This window comes from Thamnophis elegans, chromosome 7 (genome assembly GCF_009769535.1).
Source record: "Thamnophis elegans isolate rThaEle1 chromosome 7, rThaEle1.pri, whole genome shotgun sequence".
NCBI lineage: Eukaryota > Metazoa > Chordata > Lepidosauria > Squamata > Colubridae > Thamnophis > Thamnophis elegans.
In genome coordinates this window covers 26,241,055-26,268,615 of record NC_045547.1, presented here as the reverse complement: position 1 = coordinate 26,268,615, position 27,561 = coordinate 26,241,055, and the positions used below count along the sequence as shown (strand labels likewise).

The 27,561-nt window shown below is 37.7% G+C and overlaps 1 protein-coding gene across 1 annotated transcript in view; it reads left to right on the top strand.

The window, feature by feature from the left end:
- Positions 1-17,189: 17,189 nt before the first annotated feature.
- The window catches only part of LOC116511109 (synapsin-3-like), a 187,344-nt gene continuing 176,972 nt past the window's right edge, over positions 17,190-27,561 (top strand). Inside the window, exon 1 of the mRNA XM_032220926.1 lies at positions 17,190-17,503. Within this exon, the coding sequence (XP_032076817.1) occupies positions 17,190-17,503 (314 nt within the window). The remainder of the gene's footprint in view (positions 17,504-27,561) is intronic.

Below are 27,561 nucleotides of genomic sequence, written 5' to 3'. Positions count from 1 at the left end.
AAACTTTGTACAAACTTTTAGGATTTTTAGTGGATGGGTTTTGGATTTTCTAATCAATCTAGGGTTGAAGAATTGTGCTTAACACTGCTATAGAGTCAAGGGAGGTAATAGTAGAAATATAACCAAGTTAGTATTGCAATATATCTTTAATTGCCTCTTTCAATTGTTCTCTCATATACCAAATTCCAATGAAGTGTTTTACTGTTGATGGAAAATATGTAGATAAGATTAAATGATATGGTATTGTAACACCTGCAGTCAAAGGGATGTTAAAGCAGGAGACAGAAATTAGAAAGCAATTCCCCCTACTTTCTGATAAGTGTGAGCATTATAATACTTTGTTACAAAGCAAGACAGATGAGCTTATTAGACTTAATATTGCTTATCTGATCATATAGGAGAACTATTTGACACACACACACACACACACACACACACACACACACAGATATATATATATATATATATATATATATATATATATATATATATATATATATATATATATATATATATATATATAAAATCTGGTTCCAGGAGAATCATGATTAATACACCATTGATAATTATGGGATTTTACAGCTTTCAGAAACCTAAAGAGGCATTAAAGAAGTAGACCAGGGCCATCAACAGCTATTAATTCTGATAGCTTTGTGTACTTTAGTAACAATGGCAGCATACCTTAAATAAAAAAATTAGGAATCAACAATGAAAAAAGGCCACTAATTTTTCATCCTACTTGCAAGAACATAAAGAAACGTTGTTTTGAGACATTTATCTAACTACTGTATGATGGAAAGAGAGAGGAACTTTAGCTTTATCCAACAAGAGTCTTCTTTGTTCCTACATTGGTGTCTCCATTGGCTTTAAGTGAATTTGAATAGTTGGAAGGGACCTCGGAGGTCTTCTAGTCTAACCCTCTGCTTAAGCACCTATACCATTTTAGATAAATGGTTGTCCACTCTTTTCTTAAAAGCTTCCAGTGTTGGAGCACCCACAGCTTCTGAAGACAAACTGTACCACTGATTGATTGTTCTCACTGTCAGGACATTTCTTTTTAGTTCTAGGTTGTTTCTCTCTTTGTTCAGTTTCCATCCATTGCTTCTTGTCTTGCCTTCTAGGGCTTTGCACAATACATTGATCCCTTCTTCTTTGTGGCAGCCCCTCAAATATTGGAACACTGATACCATATTTCTTCTGATTTTTCTCTCAGTTGGCTTACTTTTTTAACAGATTTTTTAAAAATTCTTTTAATCTGTAGTTTTTCCTATTGCTCAACTATTATTTTATATTATATATATCACATTCAGAAGACTATTGTTTAGAATATGCTAAATAAGGTAAAAATAATAACTCATAAGAAGCAGAAAATTACTTAAACATATGGATTTAAATCTGGAAAATATATGAATTAAAATAGGTTGGGTATTAATAAACTGTGCTGCAATCTTCCATATTTTGTCATAATTGACAGTAAATCCCATTGAGCATACTAGAGCTTATTCCTGTGTAAACAAGAAGAGATTTGTGCATATTTGTAAAAAAAAAACAATAATATAAACATCTTGCATATTTTTATTCACAGACTTTTTTTATGTGCCCCTATGAAACATTTAAATAATATTGAAATGCTTCTTCTGCATCACTTCCATTAACTAGGAAGAGATTTGCATTAAAAAGGAACATCAAATATGTTTAAGCAAGCAATTAGAGAAATAATTTCTCAACTCTTGAATTCCACAATGATATCACCTGTAGAGCAGAGATGCTATGTTAGGAATTAAATGAAATTATGTTTGCTCAAGGAATAAGTAGGATGCGTGCCCTTCTAATATGTACTTCAGTTTCCACTTTTCACCATCCTTTGTCATCTCTTTCATTTTACCTGTTTAGATTAAAAACTTCTTCCAAAGAATTGTTATCTTCCTATATAAACCAGTATATGAGTAATAGCAGTACATAAAAGAATAGGTATCAAATTATTTTGTGATAACAATTAATGTGGTTTTTCTGATATCATTATTTTAAATGTGGTTTTATAAAAAGGAAATTATGCATTTCAATGTCCAATGATTTTTGTATTTCTGCTTTGCTTTCTTCACTCAGAATGCTTGCAGAGCATTAAAAAACCTTAAAATGGTGAATGCAATCCCCCCAATTAAGCCACACCCCTTTTAAATATGCATCCACTACTCGTAAAAAGGGGTGGGGCTTCCATTACACACAATTCATCTATCAACTAAATGCTTTTATTTCTCTCAGGGAAAACTCCTCTGTTCATCTTTTGCATTTTAAGGCATTTTCCTCCTCAAGAAGATGCTTCTTCCATCATTTTTATTTGTATATCATACAAAATCTGTTAAAAAGAGGAAAACTGAAATAATTATACAAAATTATAGATAATACAGAATTATACATAATGTTAAGGCTATGCTAGGAATGTTTAGAACTTCACAAATCAGGAATGTCTCTAAAAATATTTTTCACCAATAAGATCAGTTATATTAAATCATATATCATTTTTGTAGTTGACAGAAGCCAATATTCATAACATTATTTGTAGAAGTCATGGTTACAACTTCCACTGTGTTGTGCATAAAGTTTATTACGTAACTGATATAAGGATGATGTATTTGTGAGAGAATCAAAACATGATGTTCTTCTTCTACATATCAGCCTCAGTATGAACAATGAGTTGAATCAAATGAAATAGGCTGTTATATTATCACTAACATTGCATTGCTACTTTCTCTTGGAAAATTTATCAAAGATAAACTGATAAAGAATTCAGCAGCAATTGTAGCTTGGTCATGAGATAAGAAATTTATTACTGGCTGGCTGCATCTATTATTTACCTCTTCCCTGGCATAAGCATTACAAGTAAAACAGGCAAGTTGCCAATGGTCCCTAGGAAACAATGTCATTACCAACCTACTTTTGTTCGTGAAATCCAAGGTCATTATCTCTATTAATTGCTGAACTGAAGGTTTAACTAAACATTGTTGCTGTAGGCTGCAGTGACATCAAATCTGTAGTTACAAGTAGTATACAAAGGCGGTACTAATTATGGGATCAATTTAGGAATTATGTCATTGCTTGTAAACTATGTGGTTAGTTACTCTACACATGCTCAAGATCATGAAAATGTAATGCCTTTCAAGATAAGATGGAAAAGGTGCTACTGAATTTTTATTTTATTTTTGATCACCATATACTAATGTGGTTCTTCTCCTACAACTAATACCTTGATCTCACGTGTTTTTCATCCTTGGCAGCTTTAAGATATATGGACCAACTCTTAGAATTCCCTAGCAGGCATGTTGCCTGGGAAATCTGTGAACTGAAATCCACACTTCTTTAGGTTGTCATGGTCAAGAAAAACTGCTCTATGTTTTCTCAAGCCATCTCAATCAATGTTATAGAAACCCAAGTACGAAATGGAATGTGAAGTTCCAAGCTTCAGAGAGATTATCTCTGCATTCAGCATTGTTTCCTTCTCTATCTAAGCATTTGGGGGCCACATTTAAAGCCCAAGAGTATGGTGTCATTATATGTGCTAAAGCAATGACAAAAATAGTGCCATCAGGACACATATGTGGGCATAATTCAGTCAAGGAAGGTAGGTGGAAAGAATTACTTTCCTTAAGGAAGAGAAAGGAAAGTGTACTGTTTCAAGTTACAGAACGTGGGATGTTTATAATTTTGAATATTCTGAATATTCTCAACTCTAGGTGCATTCAATGTCCTTGAAATATACATGTTGAGCAGGTAATCAGGGGTGTCAAACTCGTGTTGTCATGGCAGCATTATGTGATATATCAGGACTTTTTCCCTCCTTTGCTAAACTAGGCAGGGACATGGCCAGCACATGACACATCCAGCCCGCAGCCTGATGTAAATGATGAGGTAATATAGTTTTCTCCCTAATCTACAATCTACTGCATTTATTGAATGGAGCTGTTTCATGTTTTTATTGTTAATATACAAGGGCAATGATTATAACATCCATTTCACAATAGTGAAATTCAGAATTTTACTATCCTCTTATGGTTTCTATCTGTGGTGGTTACATGGTTCAGTGTGTATGAAAGTACCTCAGCAAGGATACCTGTAACTTTTACTCACATAAGATCTGGTTATTTATCTACCATAAAGGATACATAAGCTACCATGTCAAGGGTACAGCACCATTCATTCATCCACATCAGTTAATGTCTTCATACCCCACTTGTACATATTCACCCATAATTTTGTCTGTCTGTCTCCCAGTGATTCTTAACAGACCACTCAGAGAATCAACATCTCCTTTCCCCCAATCTACAAATAATCAGTTTGCAAATTTGGTATGTCCCGTTGTGGGAAAAGAGCCATTTTAAACATTAGTGGGAGAAGGAAGGCGGGTAGAAACCTACTTTCCTAACTCACTGAGCAATAGAATAGAAAGAGTCAGGGGCTTTTTTTCCAATGCCTTCCTTGCCTGCTTTTAGTTTATGAGACTGTTACTTCAGGATCCTACCTTCTGTTTTTGGTGTCTACTACATATGCATACTGCACACACTTGTCTCTTGCCTCTTCTCTTGCTAGATTGTAGGTGTCTACAGTAAGGCTGATTTTTTTCTGCCTACTTCATGCATATAATATAAATAAACTTTTTGGTTAAACTCTCCAAACCTGCTTCACTAATTTTCTCTCCAGAAGCCCATGTTCAGATTTTTTTTCCTTAGGGTTTCTGTTCAAGATTTCTAGACTACTGCTTTCCCAATGCTATTAGCAGCTGGGGGGCAGCAATCTGATCCCCATTTACTCAGCCAATCAGCTGATCAGTTAGGGATGGAAAATTGGCAGGGTACATTTACCCACCCTGTTTATTGCTGAAGCTTCTACCTCTTTTAACTCTTCTATCACTAAATCATTATGTTTATGTAGTTTAAGGATTAATTCTATAATAAAGAGTTGTTGTTGTTGTTATTGTTGTTGTTGCTAGTTGCAAAATCGTGTCCGACCCATCACAACCTCATGGACAACATTCCTCCAGGCCATCCTGCCCTTTACCATCCTCTGGAGTCCATTTAAATTCATGCCTACTGCTTCGGTGACTCCACCCAGCCACCGTATTCTCTGCTGTCCCCTTCTTCTTTTGCCCTACATCTTTCTCAGCATTATGCTCTTCTCCAGTGAGTCCTTCCTTCTCATCAGGTGGCCAAAGTATATGAGTTTCATCTTCAGGATTTAGCCTTCCACTCAGGGTTGATCTCCTCTAGGACTGACCAGTTTGATCACCTTGCAGTCCAAGGGACTCACAGGAGTCTTCTCTAGCACCATAGTTCAAAGGCCTCAATTCTTTGGTGCTCAGCCTTTCTTATGGTCCAACTTTCACAGCCATACATTGCAACTGGAAAAAACCATAGCCTTGACTGTGCACACTTTTGTTGGCAGGGTGGTGTAACAAAGAATACAAAGCTACATAAAAATCCAGCTCCACTCTTACCTATTTTGCCATTTGTCACCTATCTGAACAAAAAGCAGTGAGTCTGTAGTCATGCTGCTTTCCATCCTGGCCTTAATTCTCCAAGCACCATAGGATGGTCTCTAAGGGACATTTTCCCATTCTCCCTCTTTTGCAAATTTGAGAGAGAGAAAACCCCTGATGAGCAAATGCAAACAGTTTTACTACCTGTGGTAATAACAGAAAAAGTACATCTTGTACTTTTCAAGATTCCAAGTCCAAGATTCAGGACTACTCCAATTGAACCAGTAGAATGTAAGCCTCAAGAGACACCAACAGGAATCATCTGAGACCCAGGTGCCACATGAACCACTGGATAAGTCAGATGGTGACTAAGGGCTGTAAGACTTCAGATTTGGCGAATAAAGTGGAAATCAGAAAAAATGCTCAGTGTGGTTTCTTAAAGTTAGCTGGCTGCAACTTGATTTAAGAGGCAACTCTGAGCCCTGTTTCTCTAATGAAAACAACTATCTGGTCTCCTGATCATGATTCCAGATCTTTAAACTAGCTAACAAACCTGACTTGGCTCTCTGAACATTGGGCTGGATTTGACTTCTCTTCTACATGTTCATATTGAAAGGTAAATCATCAGGATTTTGATTTACATTTCCTTCCTTATCCACTGTCATCTACAGTATGTAGATTTAACTATATTGTTATTTTCACCTAGCAATTGAGTTTTGTGAAACCTAAAAAAGGATGCATTATGGGGACAGGAATAATTTTGAATAACGTCAAGTTACAGACCCAATTGATGTCATGACCCAGGTTCTAGACTCAGATTCTGAAGCTAAAGAAGCTGTTCCAGCTGAGTCTGTGGAATGTTAGCCTCATGAAAGAGAAAGCCAGACATCACACGCGACTGATCAATCAATCACAGGCACCACCTGAGCAGCTGGAATTGTCAGGTGAAGATAATGTAAATCTCATTCCTCCCACAAGCCAAATAAAAAGGAACAGAACAACCATTATCTACAAGGGTCCCTTTTAATTCTGTTTTGTTCTGTGGTACTCACTAGCCAAAAGAGCAAACAGTACAATGGTAATTGAGCCTACATAAGAATCTATATTTCTGTTCTTTTTGCTGGAAACATTATAACATGCTGCTCATGTGTGACATTCATGTGTGGATTCTGCTTCTTGGACTTCTGACCTTTGGTCAGACAACCTTGCCTGACAACTTTGACCTGGTCCTGAAACTTAGACCCGAGTCTAGATCACGGGTGTCAAACTTTCTGCATCATGTTGCTGTCCTAGTTGACAGGTCCAAGGAGCCAAGGAATCTACTTTTTTTCGCTACCGGTTCTCAAATGTGAGTGCATGCACGTGCATGCTCACATTTGCAAAGTGGTAGCAAAGGTAAGTAGATTTCACCCCTACACTATAACATATGGTCACAATTGAAAAGTGATTTGTGTATTTCTAGTCAACGTAAACACATTAGTGAATATTGGGGTTTTACCAATATTTCAAAATTATACCATCTGTAACCTTAAATAATACATTCTGGATCATTCCTCCCTTACTTTCTCCCCTAAACAAACCTCTTCCTTAACTGGAAGCAGTCTTTCCACCATTTCCCTTGAATGAATTATGTCCACATAATTCATGGCATCTAATGGCATTGGTTTTGTCCTTGCTTTGGTACCAAGCACATAGAAATACACCTACATCGATCATCTCTTTAATAAAAGGATGGATGGGCACAGGACATCCTCCTCTTGGGTGCCTAAATGTGGCTCCAATGCTTAGATGGCATTGGAAACAATGCGGCATGCAGAGATAATCCCTCTGAAGCTTGGAAACATTCAATATAGTACTTAGGTTTCCTGTAAAATTGATTGAGCTGGCTTGAGACAGCGTAGAGCAGTGTTGAATCCCGTTGACTGCCTGAACAAATTCCTACAGTTTTCTTGGCAAAATTTCAGAAGTGGTTTAATATTACTTGCTTGAAAAGATTGAGAGAATGATTGGCCCAAGGTCACCCAGCTGGCCTTGTGCTTAAGGCAGGGTTGGAAGTCATGGTTTCCTGGTTTCTAGTCCTGTGCCTTAACCAAAACAAACCAACTCTCTTACACTCCTTATCCTGACTCTATTTATTGGAGTTATCCATTTACAAAGAACCCACACATAAGGTGCCTCCCACTTCATTCCATAAATGCAATATGGATGATGCCAGTAACCTGGGCTGCAGATGCATTATCCATAAATGCTAAACTTTTGTCTGTCTTCTATTTTGATTTTTTTGCTGTACATACTGGTAACTGGACTGCCCAGTATTAAATGAAATGATAGCAATCCAACTCATGAACCTGTGAAAAGTCTGTATGTATTGATTTGGTATGAACTCAGGCTGGACAGTTCTTTTATTTCAAGTATAGGAAATCTCACTGAGCTTTTTCATTCAATGATGGCATGTAGGGTAATATCATGTATGAAAAATAACAGGTAAAAAATGATAGGAAAGGGATGCTGAAAGATTTTTCTCAATAAAAATAAAGTCAAGCCCAAACTTTGTGAGCATGCCCTCGGTCCCTCCTGCTCTCTAGTTTTGTCAATCTCAACTACTTTGCTTTGCAAAATAATAATAACAAATTTCAGATTTAGCAGCTGGTCTAAAGAGGTCCGCTTTTGTATTTATCATAGAGGTAGAACTGAAGTCCTTGCCAATAGTTAAACTCACAATGTTTTGGCCAGTTCAACGTTTCTACAAATGCAATTTCATACTATACAGTTATATAATTCGTTTTTGCATTTACATAGCAGTGGTGGAATTCAAAAAAATTTCAACCAGTTCTGTGGGCATGGATTGGTGGGTGTGGCAGGGGAAGGATATTGTAAAATCTCAATTCCCTCCCCACTCCAAGGGAAGATTACTGCAAAATCCCCATTTCCTCCCAATTATCTGGGACTCGGGAGGCAGACAATAGAAGGGACAGAAACAGTCAGAAGTGGTATTTACTGGTTCTCCAAACTACTCAAAATTTCAGGTACCGGTTCTCCAGAACTGGTCAGAACTTGCTGAATACCACTTCTGTTACATAGGTCAGTGCATGTCTAATCTATTGATTATAATATACAATAAATGATTCTTCCTTTTCATACCATTTAATTACTTAGACAGAAGAGAATAATTAGCCATTCAGTAGTGAATTGTAGGCAGGAGCAACCTGAAAAATATTGTCCGTTGTGCAGCTGAGCTTTTGCTTTCCTCTACAATGAGATTGTAAATCCAAATAGAAAAAAGAAAGAAGGGGCTAGGGTCCAGGAGCACAGCAATATAATTTGAAAAACACTTAGGAAGATAAAAAGGAAGAGCGCACCATAATCAAAAAGGTTAGAAAATATAGACCCTGCCAACACATCTCTCTTTGTCATTTACAAGCTAGCTGAATTGCCCAGTAGTATGCAACATTTTGTGTTACTGTCGTCTCATGAATAGTCAGGGATCCAGGTCAGTGGTTCCTTTAAGTCATAGGCATAAACTTTTGCAACCTTTCTTTGGACAATCACAGATCAAGCACCATTTTGCGGAAAGTAATTATTTTTTTAAACTGGTCATCAATAATTCTGAAAATACCTAATCAGCTAACTCCTAAGTGTAAAGTGTTTCTAAAAATAAGAAAGTTTTGATGAGCAACATTACTCCTGTTTTGTCCTCATCAGACCCTAGAAAAGTTGCCCTATTATCTATCAATCACTATTGGAGATTAGAAAATCCTAGATTTCAGCCCTGAAGTCCAGCTCTAGCTAAAGCTGGCAAGGTTGGAACTAAGAAGAAGTTTCCAAGAGAATACTTGTAGTGGTATAATCACTAACAAGCTCAGGAATTAAAGACACTAAGCTTGTCTCTGGAAATATGACAGCTAGAATTTGAGACCTGAACATAGTGTGATGGGTGAACTCCTGCCCTTGCCCCAGCTCCTACCTGCCTGAAAGTTCAAAACCGTGCAAATGTGAATAGATAAATAGGTACCAGTTTGGCAGGAAGGTAACAGCATTCCATGTGCCTTCATGTAGACCATGTTTTCCCAAAAATATGACCTACTCCAAAAGTAAGCCCTAGCTTGATTTTTACATGTGCACCTAATATAAGCTCTACCCCCCAAAATAAGCTGATATTAAGACCCCACCCACTCCAGGGTGCACGGGTAAAAATTAAGCTAGGTTAGGGATTGGGGGGAGCTGCCCTACAACTTACCTTCGGGCAGTTGCAGTCAGGCTTCACACACCTCGGCCCATTTCTTCTGCAGCCAGCAAGGCTTTCCTGAAGATCTCTTTAGCCAATAACAGAGCTCCGGATCCAACTGGAGCTGTTATCAGCTACAGAGCCCTTCAGGAAACCCTTGCTGGCCTTGCCAGCTGAAGAAGTTCCTGAAGGTCTCTGACAGCGGAAATGAGACTGGGGATGATGCATGCAAGCGAGATGAATCAGTGGACAACATCCCCCCGAAAATAAGACCAGGTGTCTTTTTTTGGAGGCAAAAAATATAAGACAGGGTCTTATTTTGGGGAAAACACAGTAGTCATGCAGGCTTCATGACCTTCTGAAATGTCTTCAGAAGATGCTGACTCCCTCAGCTAACAAATGGAGATGAGCACCATCCCCTAGAGTTGGACACAATTAGACAGGAGAAACCTTTAGCCTTAACCAAAGAAAGGTGAACCACATCAGAGCCAGTAGGAAGTATTGACAACAGAGAAACTGTGTTTTATTCTGTACCTAGCATTTGCCTTAGAAGGTTCAGAAAACAGTAGTGATAGTGGAAAGAAGAAAAATACTTTTTTGAAGGAAAAAGGATAGAATCTTGCAAAGAAGACATGTCTTTGAGTATAAGAGAGGTCAGGTGTAGAGCAGAAAACAAAGCAAGGCAAGGCACATCATGTTCCTTTTGGTTAGAAGAGTGTACTTTGATTGTGATATGAATGTAACTGGAACAAGAGCAGATAGAAGGAAGAAAAATTATTGTTGGCTGATCTGTCACTCAGCTTCAACCTATGGCTGTGGATTTTCTTATACAAGGAGTCTTTTATACCTCCCGATTTTCCAGGGAGAAGATAACAAATGTGAAAAACAGATCCACTTGTCAGGAATCTTTAGGATATGGGAATGAAGATGAAGATCTTAGTTATCTTTGTAGTCTGTTATGTATGAATGCACATGTATATTAGCAATGCAGCATTAAGAAAGAACATGGAGAACTTTCAATAGATTTCATTAAATTGTTTCATGTAATACAGCGGGCCACAACCTTTCTGACTAGGCAGCCTGGTGGGGGAAGGAGAGGGGATGGTTCTGTGTGAGTGGTAGGCACAAGTGCTTGCAGCTCGTGCAAATAGAACTTACGTGTGAGCACGTGTGCCCACCACTCACACAAATGAAGCTTTGCATAAGTGGTTCCAAACAGGTTATGGCCTGGTAATGGGTCACGGCCAAGGAAGGGTTGGGGGACTCCGAATGTAACATGTAAGAATTGCTTTTGATTCAGCTCTCACATTAAATGTCATAGTAAGATAGCAAGGAGAGGTTAGATCAGTGGTAGTCAACCTGTTCCCTACCGCCCACTAGTGGGCATTCCAGCTTTCATGGTGGGCCGTAGGGGTTTGCTGTAACTCTGCTTTATAAATTTTATAAAGTAAATTTACTTCCCTACTTTATAAATTACCATTACTGTGGAACCGGTGGGCAGTTAGAAAATTTTACTACTAACAGAGATACAAAAGTGGGTGGTAGGTATAAAAAGGTTGACTACCCCTGGGTTAGATAATGAATTAGAAGAGAAAGGTATTGGAACTCTTTTGTACAAGTCAAGGTTTACTAACAGGCTCACTGAGGAATTTTGCCAAAAGAAAAATGAGTTGGCAAATATTGTACATTGAAAGTGTTACCCAAGTGCTGCATAAATGGGGTTATGGTTTTGTATAATATACTCTAACATACTTTGTTGAAGTTCTAGTATATTTGATTTTTTAAAATTCTCCCTATAAATAGAAAACTACTATAGCATAAAAGAAGCCAGAGAAGATCCTTCTTTCCATGTGCACTGGGTGTCTTCCCATCCTTTGGGGGGGGGGGTGCGGACATTATTTGTTGAATAAAGCAGTGAAGTCTACTCTCTCTTCATCTGAATTCTACCATACCATTCTGCTGCATAAGTAGACCAGGCCATATAACACAAGACAAAAATATAGCTTATTACAGGCAAACTTTGAAGTTTGTAAAGTGGGTGAATAGAAGCGAAATGTTTTAATTTTAAACAGTCTTATCCAGAATTATTGGGAAGGGAAAGATAATGTTAACTTGTACATTCATTTTTACTTTGTAATTGAGACATGTCTGCGAGGTCAGATAAGTTAGTGGAGGGGGGTGGGTCATAGTGGAAGACAAGATATGAGATTTCAGTGTGGTTTAAAAAAAAACAGGCTAGTTTCTATATTTCAATTCAAAACATTAAAGAAATTCTCCAAGGATGTGCTATGAAATATTGCCTGACTTAACCCCAGCAATGTTAATAATTCAGCCAAAGCTTTCAATAATGAGGTTGTATTTGTACTCCCTTAGGCTCCTTTTTATTTTATGCATTAAAATTCTTTTATTGCTTCAAAATAAAAGCCCCATAGAGATTACAAATTGTAGCCTTTTTTTTTTCATTTTGCCTTCTGAGAATTTCAGTTTAGAAAAATGATTCACAGAGGACTAATGGAGGGGGCAGTGAGGAAAAGAAAAACCTGAAACTTTGGCTTTTAAAAATATTTGTAGCAGTAATAACAGTACTAATTCTCAATTTATGATCAAAAAATCTGAGAATAGGGAAGAAGAAAAGGGTATAATAGTTTTTAAAAATGGTAAACAAGCAGTGAATATAATAGAGGAGAATATAAACACCATCTGTTTTGGGATACCTATTTGGAAAACATACTGCGGTAAGATTATATTTATTTGGAATGATCCAAATTCCAAATAAATATCTATCTACTGTTGATGATAGACTGCATGTTCAGTTTGTAAGATAGAATTCTGTCCTGCCAATGCTGGAATAGAAAATGTAAATAAGCAAAACTATGAGCCATTTATAATAAACGTTAATGTATAAAGGAGTCAATTGCTCTATATTAGAGTTTTCCCCAAAGCCTCTAATCTTTTGTCCTCAAAAGCTGGTTTGACCAAGTTTTTTAATTATCTCAAAGTGTCTGGGACTCTGTCACATCATTGCCTGAATTCTGGTTGCCTTGCAGTAGGCAATACTTTATAAAAGCTGCAGGAGAAATGCCTCTCTTAGGAACTAAAACAAATTTCAGATCCACATTCATGAATAAGATCTTTATGGAAGAATTGACACTATTTCCAATTTACTTTTCATTAAGAAACCATTTTTATCGCTTCTTGTGAACCTGAGGCTGGTTGGATAGCTCCAAGGGAGAAATATAGTTCTCATTTATTTGTCCATTGTCATAAAGACAGCAGTACATTGATTGTGTGCTGAGGAATGGTAGTTTATTATAAATAGATTATTTGTAATGTAACACATGGACAGTTTGCTCATGGGAAAACAGTACTGTAGGAGTTTAGTCAGAGGGTGTAACTGAGAGAGTGACAGTTGGGACAAGGCCTTTCCCATCATTGCAGCCTCCAGACAGGTTGGATTAGCAATTGTTTATGGGAATTGCGATTCAGAACATCTGGAAGGAATTAGGTGGGGAAATATGATTAAAGAATAGAATTGCTGGTAGGGACTGTGTATACATTTACAACAGGAAAAAAATAGAATACAGACTCAATTGATTGAGAGTTATTAAGTAAGATGTTGCTTAATACAATAAGTGAACCAGATCTCTCACTTTTTCAGAAACCAGTGTAAATCTGTTTCCTCTGGTTGGAGAAAGAGAGAATTTAGTGTATATGATATGTGATGATCTCACTCAGGAAAAGAAAGTCTTTTTTCATGTGTGAAGTAATGGTACTCTTGTAATGGAACCAGCTCCATGTAGAGTTCTACCCAATGTTGATTATTATTTATGTTTGTTACTATAACATTAAAAGCTAGATTATTTGAACGTGCGTTTTGATTGGCTTTAAAGACAGATTCTTCTGAAGGTGACAAACACCCTTCAATTTCAATTACTAATGGTGTAATCTGATGGTGGATAAAATGCACCATTGGGATGCGAGATAGAGAGGGTGAAAGGAACAGACAGAAAGAGAAAAACAACAATAATTAAGTAAATAACATTGTGCATCTTACTTTCTGTAAAGCAATCCCCTCTCCAGAGCATCCTCTTTTTCAAAAATTTAAAATAGGGCAATTCTACTTTAACATGCCTCTAGAATATGAGAGAGAGAGAGAGAGAGAGAGAGAGAGAGAGAGAGAATGAGAATGAGAATGAGAATGAGAATGAGAATGAAGCAATAAAACAAAGCCTACAAGCAGAACCATATACATAACATGGGTTAGGTAACAAGGCCAATACTAAAATAAGGTGAATCTAGAAATAAGATTATTATAAGTGAAAAACTGAAAGTCTGTAGAGATTCTCAACCATCCAGATCATGGTTGTCCCAAAGATGCTTTTTCAGGAGGCAATAGGACTTTCTTGTTTTTTCTTTGAAGATATTTTGCTTCTCATCCAAGAGCTTCTTCATCTTTGACTGGATGGTGGGGATTAGAAGGATTTATATTCCTTCAAGACAACTGGTCATTTGCATCCTTTTAGAGCATTGATGAAGCACTTGGAGGTTTATCTGTGTCCTCAGGATCACCTGAGTAGTGCTAATGGTTCCTATAGTCTGCAATGTTTTTTCTGGAAATCAGTGGTGAAATTCAAATGTTTTCAATTTCAATTCAATTTTTTTTACTACTGGTTCTGTGGGTGTGGCTTGGTGGGTGTGGCAGGGGAAGGATATTGCAAAATCTCCATTCCCTCCCCACTCTGGGGCCAGCCAGAGGTGATATTTGCAGTTCTCCAAACTACTCAAAATTTCCACTACTGAATTTCACCCCTGCTGAAAATCCATTCATATTCCCTCACCATTTGAAGGGTGTTCATCCCAAATTGCATAACTAAAAGTCTGTAGAGATTCTCAGTCATCCGGGTCAAGGTTGTCCCAAAGGTGCTTTTTCATGAGGAAACTGGAATTTCTTGGTTTTTTTCTTTGAAGATATTTCACTTTTCATCCAAGAAGCTTCTTCACTCTGACTGGATGATGGGGAATAGAAGGTTTCATATTCTCTTATTACATCCTTACTTTCTATTTCAGTGCTTCTTAGCAACTTTATGATGCATGGAATTTGGCTCTCAGAATTCCCCAGCAGTGTACTTTGAAGGATAATTTATCCCAATAAAGGAAAACCTTGCCATACTCATGCCAACAATGATTCTATACGAACTTTTGCTTTAAGTCTGTTGTTGTTTTCGTTTCGTTTTGGTTTTCCCTTTATTTGTATGCTGCCCTTTTCCCTGGGGGGACTCAGGGCGGCTCACAGTTCAAAAGGGGGGGAAGACAAACAATACTCCAACATGGAGACAATACAACATATTAAAAAGAGAGCACAACAGTCACACAATTCGGGTGGGGTCAGAATCTCAACCCCAGGCCAGCCGGGACAGCCAGATCTTTAAAGTGGCGCGGAAGGACTGGAGGGTGGTGAGGGTCCGAATCTCCACGGGGAGTTCGTTCCAGAGGGTCGGAGCAGCCACCGAGAAGGCTCTCCTCTGGGTAGTTGCCAGTCTGCACTGGCTGGAAGATGGAATTTGTTCAGTCACTAAGTTTCTGTCTGTCTCTTTGCAACCCCATGGACCACAGTATGCCAGGAATTTTCCCAAATTCATGTTCATTGTGTCGATAAAACTATCTAACCATCTCATTCTGCGGCTCATCTCATGCGCTGCAGTAGTGCAGTGGTTAGAGTGCAATACTGCAGACTACTTCTGCTGATCACCCGCTGCCAGCAGTTTGGCAGATCGAATCTCACCAGGCTCAAGGCTGACTCAGCCTTCCATCCTTCCGAGGTGAGTAAAATGAGGACCCAGATTGTTGGGGGCAATAGGTTGGCTCTGTAAACCGCTTAGAGGAGGCTATAATGCACTGTGAAGTGGTATATAAGTCTAAGTGCTATTGCTATTGCTATCCTCTGCCATTGCATTCTATATTTGCTTTGCATCTTTCCCAACATCAGAGTCTTTTCCAATGAGTCCTCTCTTCTCATTAGATGGCCAAAGTATTTAAGCTTCAACTTCAGTATTTGTCCTTCCAAGCAACAGTCAGGATTGATTTCCTTTAGGATCAACTGATTTGATTTAGACTACTGATTACATTGTATACCATCCAACACAAAAATCAGAAATGAGAAATGGAAATAATATGTTTGTTTTCAGATTTTTTTTTAAAAAAATGTACACGTTTGTTTTTCTACATCCATATCGTCTATTTTCTTCTATATCTTGGGGGTAAGAATGCCTTCAGCATGTTTCCATCTTAAAAATGGAATTTGTATTCAAGAAATGCAAAGGCAAAGGGAAGTGACAAACAATGCATCATTTTAGGCAGCCTTTGAAAAATGTAGATAGCTTCTGTAATTTTAAAAGATTTATTTCTCTGGCACGGCTGGCTTTTATCGAACTGCCTCTGGCTTCCCTGATAAGCAGGCAATACAAAAGGCCTTTGCAACTCTCTAAGTTCCCAAGATAGGATTCTTTTATCATCAGGAGAGAAGTTGTTCCAATTGTTAGAAAGTATTTCCAGATTCAAAATTATATACCAAAATACACTAGCCGGAGGAGGTTTCTCTTTCAAGCAAAGGGCAAAAAATGTTCAATTTCATTACTAACTATTCCTTTCAGCTCAAGAAAGACAAGCACATTTGTAAGTCAACTTGATGTTTCCTACAGTCAACAATGAAATTTTATAAAAATATACTTGGCAAAAAAAAGGTATAGTTTGGGAGCATAATTGTTCTTGCTAGTGCATCAAAACATGAGTGTCTTGCTTTTATAACAGCCTATATGTTGAGTCTAAGAATAGACTTCTTATGCCCAGTATATGACTGTGGGCCAAATAAATCATTAAATACATTTTGCATTTAATTAATCAAATTGCTTCTCTATAAACCATCACTCATGCACTTTAATTTACTTGTACAATCTTGTGAAGTACCTATATATTTTAGTAATTTGCCCACATGTAATGCATTATTTTTCATTTTTAGCCTGTTTTTAAATGTTTTTGCTGTTTCTGTAATACGATTACATTCATATTTCTTTGCATTGTCAGTGTTTGGAGATCTACTGAATTGTTCTTTTACTAGAACTGCATGGGAGAGCATTTCCCACAACATCCATGGGTAACAGGTGAGCTAAGGAACTACAGGCAAGATCACATGGCCTTCATCATTTTATCTTCCTTTGGAAAATAGGAAAAGAGCTCCTAGGGCTATGTTTTTCAATCACCTAATTCCTGAAGCAGTTGTCTTATTGGCTTTCTGGTAGGCCTAGCCTGCTAGTGATTGATTCAAATGGTTTTCTCTTACATTTCACAGGTGAGAACTAAAGAAAGGAACATTGTAGGTGGCAGAATATCTCTTCCGCCCTGAAGGTGATAGAATATCAACCAACTAGTAAAAACTCAAATAGACCCTTTAGAATCTGCTTCTGCATTCTTCGACCTGACTTTGGGGAAGTTTTCAGAATGAATTTCCTGCGAAGGCGTCTCTCAGACAGTAGTTTTGTGGCTAACTTGCCAAATGGTTACATGATGGACCTTCAGCGTCCAGATAATTCCACCAGCAACCCTGTTTCCCCAGCAACAGAGAGGAGGCAGCAGCCAATACAGCAACCAACTGCTCTTTCTTCTGGTACCAGCATCTTCAACTCCATCTCCAGTGCCATGAAGCAAACCACACAAGCTGCTGCAGGACTCACAGAGCCATCAGCAACACCTGTCCCTGTAGCCCAACAGAAGCCCCAAATTCTCTTGATAATTGATGACCCCCACACAGATTGGTAAGTAACCACATTTTGTTTCGTGTTTGTTTCAGCTGCAGTAACCCTGAAAGGTCTGAACTCAAATCGATTAATGCCTTGCAATGCACAACTCAGATAAATGTATTTCTTTTGCACACCACATACCATGTTCTGAATGTAGATCACAGTAGCTTAGAATATGTCTAAAATATATAATGTGAACCAGAAATAACAGGTAACCATAAATGTGACAGCATGTTAAGAAAATGTACAATGTTGTTTATTTAAAAAGAAAAGTGACATTATTAACAAAGTGATGATTATCTTGGAAAGGTTGCTACTTGGATTTGAAGATACATAACAAATTGCAAGGTTATTGCTATTGGTGTCTGTACTGCTTGAAATGAAACTAATTCCACCACTTATTTTACAAACAGCAGAGGAAGTTGTCTCTTGATATTTTTCATTTGAAAATTGGCCACTTTAAAAAACTAAATGAGTTTAATGCAGTCATATTTGAAGTGCCCCGTGACATCTATGAGAATGTTAGTCATTGTTATTTAAATCCTTTGTATTTAACAAGGAGTCTACTTTGTGGATATTTAAAGCTGAAACCAACGCGTTGTTTATTTTATTCTTTTATCATGGTCATCTATCAAATGTTTTCTAACTGTAATTTGACTCATAGTCTGAAAACCATCAGGAGCCACAATGTTTATCTTTCTGTTTTAGGGAGAAGTAAGGAGAGGTAGCCACCAATATCTTACCAATTTTTTTTGATAAAAATTGTACTAATGTTGGAGTTTTCTTAGGATAGATTTGTCTGCTATCTTTTGTAAAAGAGGATACGTTTGTGTGTTTTTCCCCCCTTCTAACCTGTTTATGATTTTTATGCTCCATGTAATTGCATTAGAAGAGCGCCAGGTGTCAGTACTTCCTCAAGTACCTCCTCATACAGGCATATGTATAGTAACTGCACATTGTGGGCTCTGCAGTCTGGTATCCCAAATAGTGTCCAATGGATTTTCAGTCCCATAAGCAAAATGAGCAAACATGATTTTCTGCTCATTGAAATGTATGACCGAGCTTTCCATGGATCATAATATCAACTTTTCATAATATTCCTGAATATAAAAAGTTATATTTGCATAGATTAAAATTCAAATATTTTAAAAAGCTTTTCACATGTGACAAAAGTGAGAAACCAACAGTCCACAAGATGTGCTAAATTAAAAATTTGAAGACCCCACATCTCTTGGCCAATGGGTGAAGTACAATGAATCTGGTAGATCAGAACCATCTGAAAGATGCACAGTTTTCTTTTCCTAGCTGTGGTAGAGTTTACTTTTCAGTGGAACCGAATGTATAGCAGGTTCAGGTGTGTGTGTGTGTGTGTGTGTGTGTGTGTGTGTGTGTGTGTGTTACATCAAACTACCTGGTATGCCCAAATATGGGAAGAAGCATACTGCTTCCCTCTTGCCTTTCAACAAAAGCATGGTTTTCTGCCTGGAAGGTTCCTAGGGTGGAGCTGAAAGGCAAAAGGGAAGCAGAATGCTCCCTCCCATATTTGGGCATACCCGGTGCTTTGACATAACACTTAATCATTTCCTTGGCTCAGCTGAAAAGGGAGGAGAGCTTGTGGCTTAGAGGTTAATATAACTGCCTAATATTTAAAACTCAGCCCAGGTTCAAATCCCAGTAAGGGTATGGCTAGCTGTTCAGAGCTGAATAGCTTGAAATAGATCTATACTAGTCTCCATTTATTTATTTATCAGCACAAATGCTATATCTATCTATCTATCTATCTATCTATCATCTATCTATCTATCTATCTATCTATCCACATACATACATACATACATACACACACACACACACACACACACACACACATCCATATCTCATTTTTATATCTTTTAATAAACTAGCTATTCATACCCCTGAAATACATCCATGTAATTCAACTTCAGAAAAGTGCATGCTTCTTTCTGCTTGAAGGATTTATTTTGGAGACTTTTTAATTTCCTAAGAGTACCTGTCAGAATAGGATATTAAAATGCCAGGGAAAGGACTACAGATGGATATTCAAAGCATCAGGAAACAGAATGGCAGAACTCCATGTTACTGTACGTCAGCCAAATCTAGGCACATGACCTCACTCAAGAGGAAAAGTTCCACCTCTGGCAATTTCCTTGCCAGCTCTAAATTAATTTATGTTTTTGCTAGACTGAATTCTGACCATATATTAACCTTTTCAAGCAAGATTTCAAGATTCTGATTCTATAATTTTTGAGGGGTCCTTAGTGCTCTCTGAGCTTGATTGTTTTCTTAAAGATGTTTCATTATCCTAACTAGGTAACATCAATGCACCAAGTGGACCATACTCAGAGAGCACCAAGGACTCCTCATTTCAACTCTGAGCTACAAACGTAAAAGTTTCCCATAAGAAGAATTCTTACAATTAATTTCAAAATCTTAATTCAATCTGGATTCTTATCCCATTAAAATTTCTAAAATTAACATTCTAATTACCCTTTTGCTCTATATTTTGTACTTTTTTTTTTTTACAAATACTTAAATTCTTAGTTAAAATTTCTTTCTTAAAGGAATGAAGAAAACTCATTCAGTAAATCAAAAAAAACTTGCCATTCCAAAGGTTCTCAATCTTTGCGAAGACATTTAAAAAAATTCAATCCAAAGTGATTAAGAGATGATGCGCAGATTAATTTTATGTCTCGATGGGCTACGTTGATGGCCCCAAGTTTGAAGAAATCTCACAACTCCTAGATATTTACAAGACTGCCACAAAAATCTCAGTTCCTCCCATGTTCTCATGAAAACCAACTGTCAGTAATGGGCAATTTCCATATTTCTCCTTTGTCCAGGGAGATTACTGCAGTCTCAGTACAGCATCCAAGATACTGTTTTCAGCTGTAATATTGCCCCTCTCTTCCAGGGATATTAGTTCATCATGTCCTTACCAGAATCAATCAAAAGCTTGCTATCTTAAATTTCAAACTGTTACCAATTGACTTCTTCTGGTGTGTTCATGTAACATCGTGAGATTCATATTTCTTTGACAGGTGAATTGAATGGAATTTAAAAACATGCTTAAATATGGCAGGTGATACTTTTATTTTGGATTTATTAATGTGCCCATAACATGATGTACTAATTATACTTTTCATTCATTTCATTCAATGATTATGCCAACTAATGGGTGGAAGTTTTACAGAGAGACACACCCAAACTCAAAATAAAGAGGAATATTAGGTGAACAATCTGCCTCCTGAAGTCATGTGTGCTCCATCACTGAAGGGGCTTCAAAGGTTGCATAGCCATTTGTATAGGATACAACTTAGTGGATAGCTGTTCTGCAACCAGAAGCCTTCCAAGGTCCCTTTCAATCATATGATTCCATATGGTTGTTTATATTAGCAAGTGCTGTAATTAAGTTCATTGCAATGACTAGAAGACCTCTGACTGGAAATACTTCACTCAGTAAGTAGAGTATAAAGTTTAATAGCTGCTCATCTTACATGTCTACTTATGGATTATTCTGAATAGGGAAACAAAAATGCACACTTTTTTTCTACCACAAAAATAAACCCCAGAGAAAGATTGTGTAACTCTAGGAAAAAAATAATATTTAGAATTCCCTTTCAACAAGCATGTCAAAAGAAAAGAAACCCTGAATTGTAGACCTTGAGAGTTTTCCATACAAAAGAAAAGATGGCTAGGAATTGTTACAAATGGTTTGCACGCGCAAACACACACACACACACACACAAACACACACACACACACACACACACACACATCAGACAGAACTCTGGGTGTATCTCCAAAGTCATGAACTTCTGCATGTCTTTTGCATTTCCCCCCCTTATAAATATTATGAGTGTGAAAATATTAATAGTGTGCTTAACTATATGCTGATCAGAGTAATTTTGATATGAGAATAGATTTAACTTAAAACTAGCTGAACTATCATTTGCAAATTGCATTCAGTAGTGTGTTTCTACCCTGTACAATATTAAAAGCAAACCCACTGTAATCCTGAACAAAGCAAATCAGGTGCAGATTTGCAGCACATGATAGCTGCCTGGAGATTTTGAGCCTGATATAAAATTCAAGCTATAATCAATTAATGCCTTTGATTCCAGGTAATTTTGTCAAAGTGTCAAGACCAATAGCACTTCTCACTTAACTCTGTAAAGTTTCATAAGTCTGCTGCCACTTGTATTTATACTTTATGTAGTATATATTTAAAGCAACTTAGGATCCAGTTTTCCTGGCAGAAAAATAGCCAAGAACTATAAGGATTAACATTGATACAAAAATAGGCATAAGGGGTCTGGAAAATATTTCCTCCTAGGTTATAAATACAGTCATGCGAGTCAAATTTGGTAGCCTAATTACTTTAGCAGAGTTTCCTTAAATGTACTACATTTAACCCCCTAGGGCCTTGTTTGGAGCATGCTACTGGAAAGTAACATACTTTGCAATGTTTCACTAAAATATACATTTGTTAGGTAGGAAGCATAAGAAGGTACTTCATTATATATTATTAAACAAAGCAGCAATCTTAAGCTAGAATTCTGAAACGTTACTTCAAATGTCTTAGTTCTTGAACAACTATTTTATATTGGCATTACAAAGCAACTCATATATTATTATAACAAATTATAATCTTCTCAATATTTTTGTTTAATATTGCACAGTAATAAAGTTAATAACCCATTTTGGCCATAGGGCAAACATGATCCTAGAAGCTCTTTTGAGACAGCATTTAGCCCTGGGCCAAGTTAAAGTTTACAAAATGATGTAACGCTTTCATACTTTCAAAAACTCTTAATAAAGTAGCTGGAAAAGATTAAGTGATGTTTATTCCCCTACTCTTGGGTTTTATCAGTTTAACTGTACTTATTTTGATTTTTAAATTGTCATAGAGTTTTTAATTGTTGCCTTGTATGCTGTCCAGGCTGAGCTTGTCGATCAGAAAGATTGGCAGTTCAAATCCCTAGCGCCGCATAACGGAGTGAGCTCCCGTTACTTGTCCCAGCTTCTGCCAACCTAGCAGTTCAAAAGCATGTAAAAATGCAAGTAGAAAAATAGGCACCACCTTTGGTGGGAAGGTAACAGTGTTCTGTGCACCTTCGGCATTTAGTCATGTCGGTCACATGACCACAGAGACGTCTTCGGACAGCGCTGGCTCTTCGGCTTTGAAACAGATATGAGCACCGCTCCCTAGAGTTGGGAACAACTAGCACATATGTGCAAGGGGAACCTTTACTTTTACCTTATGTTGTCCAGAGTCACATATTTATGGGATGGATGGCTATATAAATCTGCTAAATAAATAAAACATATTTAAGAAAGATGATGGGGAAGCATCTGCAAGATGCTTCCACATGGTCACTGTTATCACTCTTCAAAGATGCCTCAGAACATTATAATTGAATGTCTTATAGTGGATCAGTGATTATATTCACCACACCAATTATGGAAACACTTGAGCTAATGTACATTAATGTGGGAACACAGAAAATCCCCTCTGGCCAGACACCTACTTCCTGAATCTTGCACTGCCATGTTGTTTATTACAAGGAAAGAAAAGAGTGATGGCACTCAATAGACTTGATGATTGAGAAGAATGGGAAAGCAATGAACTTAAGAAGCAGGCTCTGGTAGGAGTTTCTGCCAATTGAAAAGCATTCTCTATCCAAGCATGCAGAGATTCAAATGTTTAAAACCACAGTGTTTTTCTTTTTTGTGATTTGAGATTTTTGGGGAAATGTTTCTGTTAGGGAAAACAACAATAGAATAGGAATGAAGATATGCAGGGCTGCCGCAGAAGTTTTGTACCAGACTGAAGTCCCTGTGGATAAATTCATAGGATCATTTTTCTAGGTGTGGAAGAGAATAAGTTCTGCAAAGTTATTAGAAAAAAGAAAAATGAAATACTTTTATTTCTGGAAAATAAAATCCAGCAATTAAAATCAACCCTGCAAAGAAGCAAAGTCAAAAAAGAAGAAAGATTGGAGAAACTATTTTCCAGGAGCCATGAAACAAGATGGTTTGCTTCAAAATGTGAGGCAGCTGACTTCCTCGAATCTCGGTTATCTGCTTTTTCTCCTGGCTATTCTACATGGAGGGTATACTAACAGCCAGACCAATTAGGCTCTCAAAGCAATTTATTCAGAAGCTCCAGGCTGCTGCCTGACTGTGCCAAGTCTTGGCACATGATACGAGCTACTATATGCAATAAGTTACACCATTTCATTTTATTCATCAATGAATTGGCCGTTCTATGCAGTAGCACTAAGCATAAAAGTGGAGGAACGTAATTTATAGTTGTCAAAGGCCTTCATCCCAGCCTCTCTGCTGAATAGCATACGGTTTATTGCTGAAAAATCCAAAATGGTACACAAAATATATGACATATTTTGGGGAGACTAGTGACATGCATTTAATTTATTTGTTAAATTTATTTATTTATTTAAAACATGGAGCCACCATCTGATATAAAATTCTGGGAAGTTTCTAATATAAAGAGAAACAAACATTTAACATAAAATTATAATATGAACAGCAGTGGCCCTTAGTAGCGGCGTGAGTGTACAGTTGCATCCATAACAACCTGTGAAGATACTAAATAATAACATGTACCCATGTTTTCCCGAAAATAAAACCAGGGGCATCTTATTTTTTTTCTAGCGGGGGAGGCCCACTTCTTTTGTTTGCTTGCAGCAGGGCAGGAAGCACCAGTGCTGCCACCGTGAGGCAGGGGTCGTAGAGCTGCTCCATGCACCCCATACTGGCTTGCCTTAGGACCCCCACAGCCAGGCTATCCTCACCCTCCTCACAGCTGCGGCACCAACACATCGTTTGGCCTGCTGCTCCATTGAAGCCACAAGGAAGCAGAAGTGGGCCAGCAGCCACGTGAATTGCTGCTGCACGTGGTTGGTAATGCTGCCAGCACTAGGCAGATTTTGGGGTATGGATGGCCTGGCTGCAAGGTCCCTGAGGTAATCCCCCCTGCCTCACCTTGTGGCCGCGGCACTGAGACCAACCAGATGGAATGGGCAGGTGGCCTGCGGGTGGCCTTCTGTGCAGGCTCTTAAGTAGGACTTATTTGGGGGGAAATGGTATATGCACAAAACAAACCTGAAAAGGGGGGCATCATTTGCATTAGAACATTATGATGCAAATGTCATCATTTGCTATCTACTTTCTTCCCTCCCCTCCCCACCCCAAGACTGTGGATTAGTGTGGTCATATAAATAGCCTTCCAAGATAATAATATGGTTAGGCAAGTCAAAGATGCAGCCAAATTATTAAAAAATAAACTATCATGGTATAGATATCTGACAGTGATATAAAGAATCTATAGAAAAGATAGGCATAACTGGAAAATTAGGCTTATGCTATGGGAGAAATTCAAAGACACAATGACATAAAATAGGCCTAGTGGCATCTGGGACTGGAATTCAAAGTGAATTGAGCCAGAGATGAGATTGGGTTGCCATATACTAATATGCCATATAGATAGATAGATAGATAGATAGATAGATAGATAGATAGATAGATAGATAGATAGATAGATAGATAGATAGATAGATAGATAGATAGATAGATAGATATATGTTATATTTATGCTGATAAATAAATAAAGGGAGACTAGTATAGATCTATTTCAAGCTATTTAGCTCTCATCAGCTAGCCATACCCAAGTTTTTGGGAATCGAACCTGTGCTCTATTGCCTCCCAGGCAGGGAGTTAACCATTTGAGCTACAGAGAACGACTCCTTTATCAGCCAGCCAGGGTGGGAGGTATATACTTTAAAGTCACAACCCCTGGTATGCCCAAGTATGGGAGGAAGGTCACACTTCCACTCTCTGTCATTAGGCTCGTCACAAGAGACCATCCAGACAGAAACCCAATATTTTTTACTGTTGCCTTTTTTGTTACATTTGTTATATTTATGCTGATAAATAAATAAAGGGAGACTAGTATAGATCTATTTCAAGCTATTTAGCTCTCATCAGCTAGCCATACCCAAGTTTTTGGGAATCGAACCTGTGCTCTATTGCCTCCCAGGCAGGGAGTTAATATATATATATATATTTTTTCAGAGTATACGACACACATTTTCCCCCCAAAAAAGAGGGAAAAAATCTAAGTGTGTCTTATACACTGAATACAGCCCGAAACCCCTCCCCAAACCCCACAAAAGTGGATGTGCAGAGGGTTTGGGAGGCATGAAAAGTGCTCCTGGGGGATAGGGAGAACAAAAACAAGCGAAAAATGGGTCAGCTTTTTCTCGTTTTTGCCCCCCCCATCCCGCAGGAGCATTCTACAAGCCTCCTAAAGGCTATGCATTCCCTGTTTTTGGCAAAAAACGGGCCCATTTTCTCAAAAAAAAAGGCATTTTTTTGCTCATTCCCCCCCCCCCCAGCACCCAGGAGCATTTTGCAGGCCTCTCAAACTCTCTACATGCCACATTTTTCACAAATAATGAGGTGTGCATAGGGTTTGGGAGGCCTGCAGAGTGTAAAAACTAATTAATTTACCTCTTCAAAATCTTGGTGCGTCTTAAACTCTGAAAAATATGGTACCTATCTTCCTTCCTTCCTTCCTTCCTTTCTTTCTTTCTTTCTTCTTTCTTTCTCAGCAATAAAACTAATGATTGAAAAGGAGGTGGCTGAGAAGGCAAAAATGGACTTTGGCATTAGGAAAGGTAGATAATGCTAATCCACTCTGAGGTTGTCAGGCTGTGGTTTCCTTAGCCTGCTCATGTCTGCTTAATGAGCTCCTTAAGTGAAGTGTCTACAGTTGCAGATGGCATAGCTTCAGGAAATGAGTTGCTTTGGCTGTTAGCATACACATCATTTTATACACTGATTATAGCTGAAGTGGATTTATAAGTTGAAACACCTGCTAAAGCAGTTCAGGCGTGTCACCCATGATAATAAAGCAGGTAGTTTGTATGGGACATGTGGCTTGAGCCCCAGGAGTGAACTTCAGCTGTTTATTGTCCTCATGGGGTTTTCAAGTTTCCTTGTTTCCAAATTTCAGCTGGATTGTTTCCACTGAAAACAAATGTATAACAAACACTTCCATGCTGTATAGCGTTATAACTATTTCTGATGTATTGTTTATAGGGAATGAGCAAATAGTATACTAGAGTAATTTGAATATTATATAAAATAAAGTTGTTTCAGCATGGTTTTCTGTTCATGCAAAGAATTCACTCAGCCAAGAGAGAATAATAGCATTTTATTGCTGCAGAAGAAAGAACTATCTTATCAATTAACCATTTAGTTCATCACTTTCTGATATAGAGGCTTTCCCAACTGTTACAACCTATGAACATTTAATAATATGATAAATTGGTCATACTGTCGTGCTATAGCTTCATTTTCACTTAATCTAGATATAAATGCAAAAGGATATGGGTGACACCATTATCAAAGGAAATATGTATTAGTGTTCCTTTCCCACAAACAGTACAGTGTATTACCAGCCAATAGGCTGTTTAATTCAACTCATACAATACCATTAATTTTCCTGCCAACCAACCAAGAAAATAAGTATTCTTATACCTCTCTTTATCTTTTCGTCTTTCAGTTTCTTGAAGTGCTTTTAGTTCTAAAACAATGAAATTAGATCCCCAAAATGAATAGGCAGATTAACTAAAGATCATTATAATTTAGAACATCTGCATTTATTGAGCAATTGTAGCTTGTCATATGGATTCTATTTTTTATTGGTTTTGTACTGCTTTTTACTCTGCATTCCTTTTCTGCTGCTTTTTTAAAATATTGATGGTTCTTTATTAGATATCATCCACAAAGCTTCCCTGCCCCAGCATAAGGATGTCCCGCTTACTGTTTGCTAAGAATTTATCATCACACTCTCATTGCTATCTTATGGTCAAACTTCACCAACTTTTCTTAACATTGCCCATGTCTGAATTACAGTAAGGAACCACCAAGACTGTCCTAACCGCATCACACATTAGAGATGTACACACAGTAACAGAGCATGGTTCAATTCTGGATGCATAATAACAGTGTATTATAGGACCATC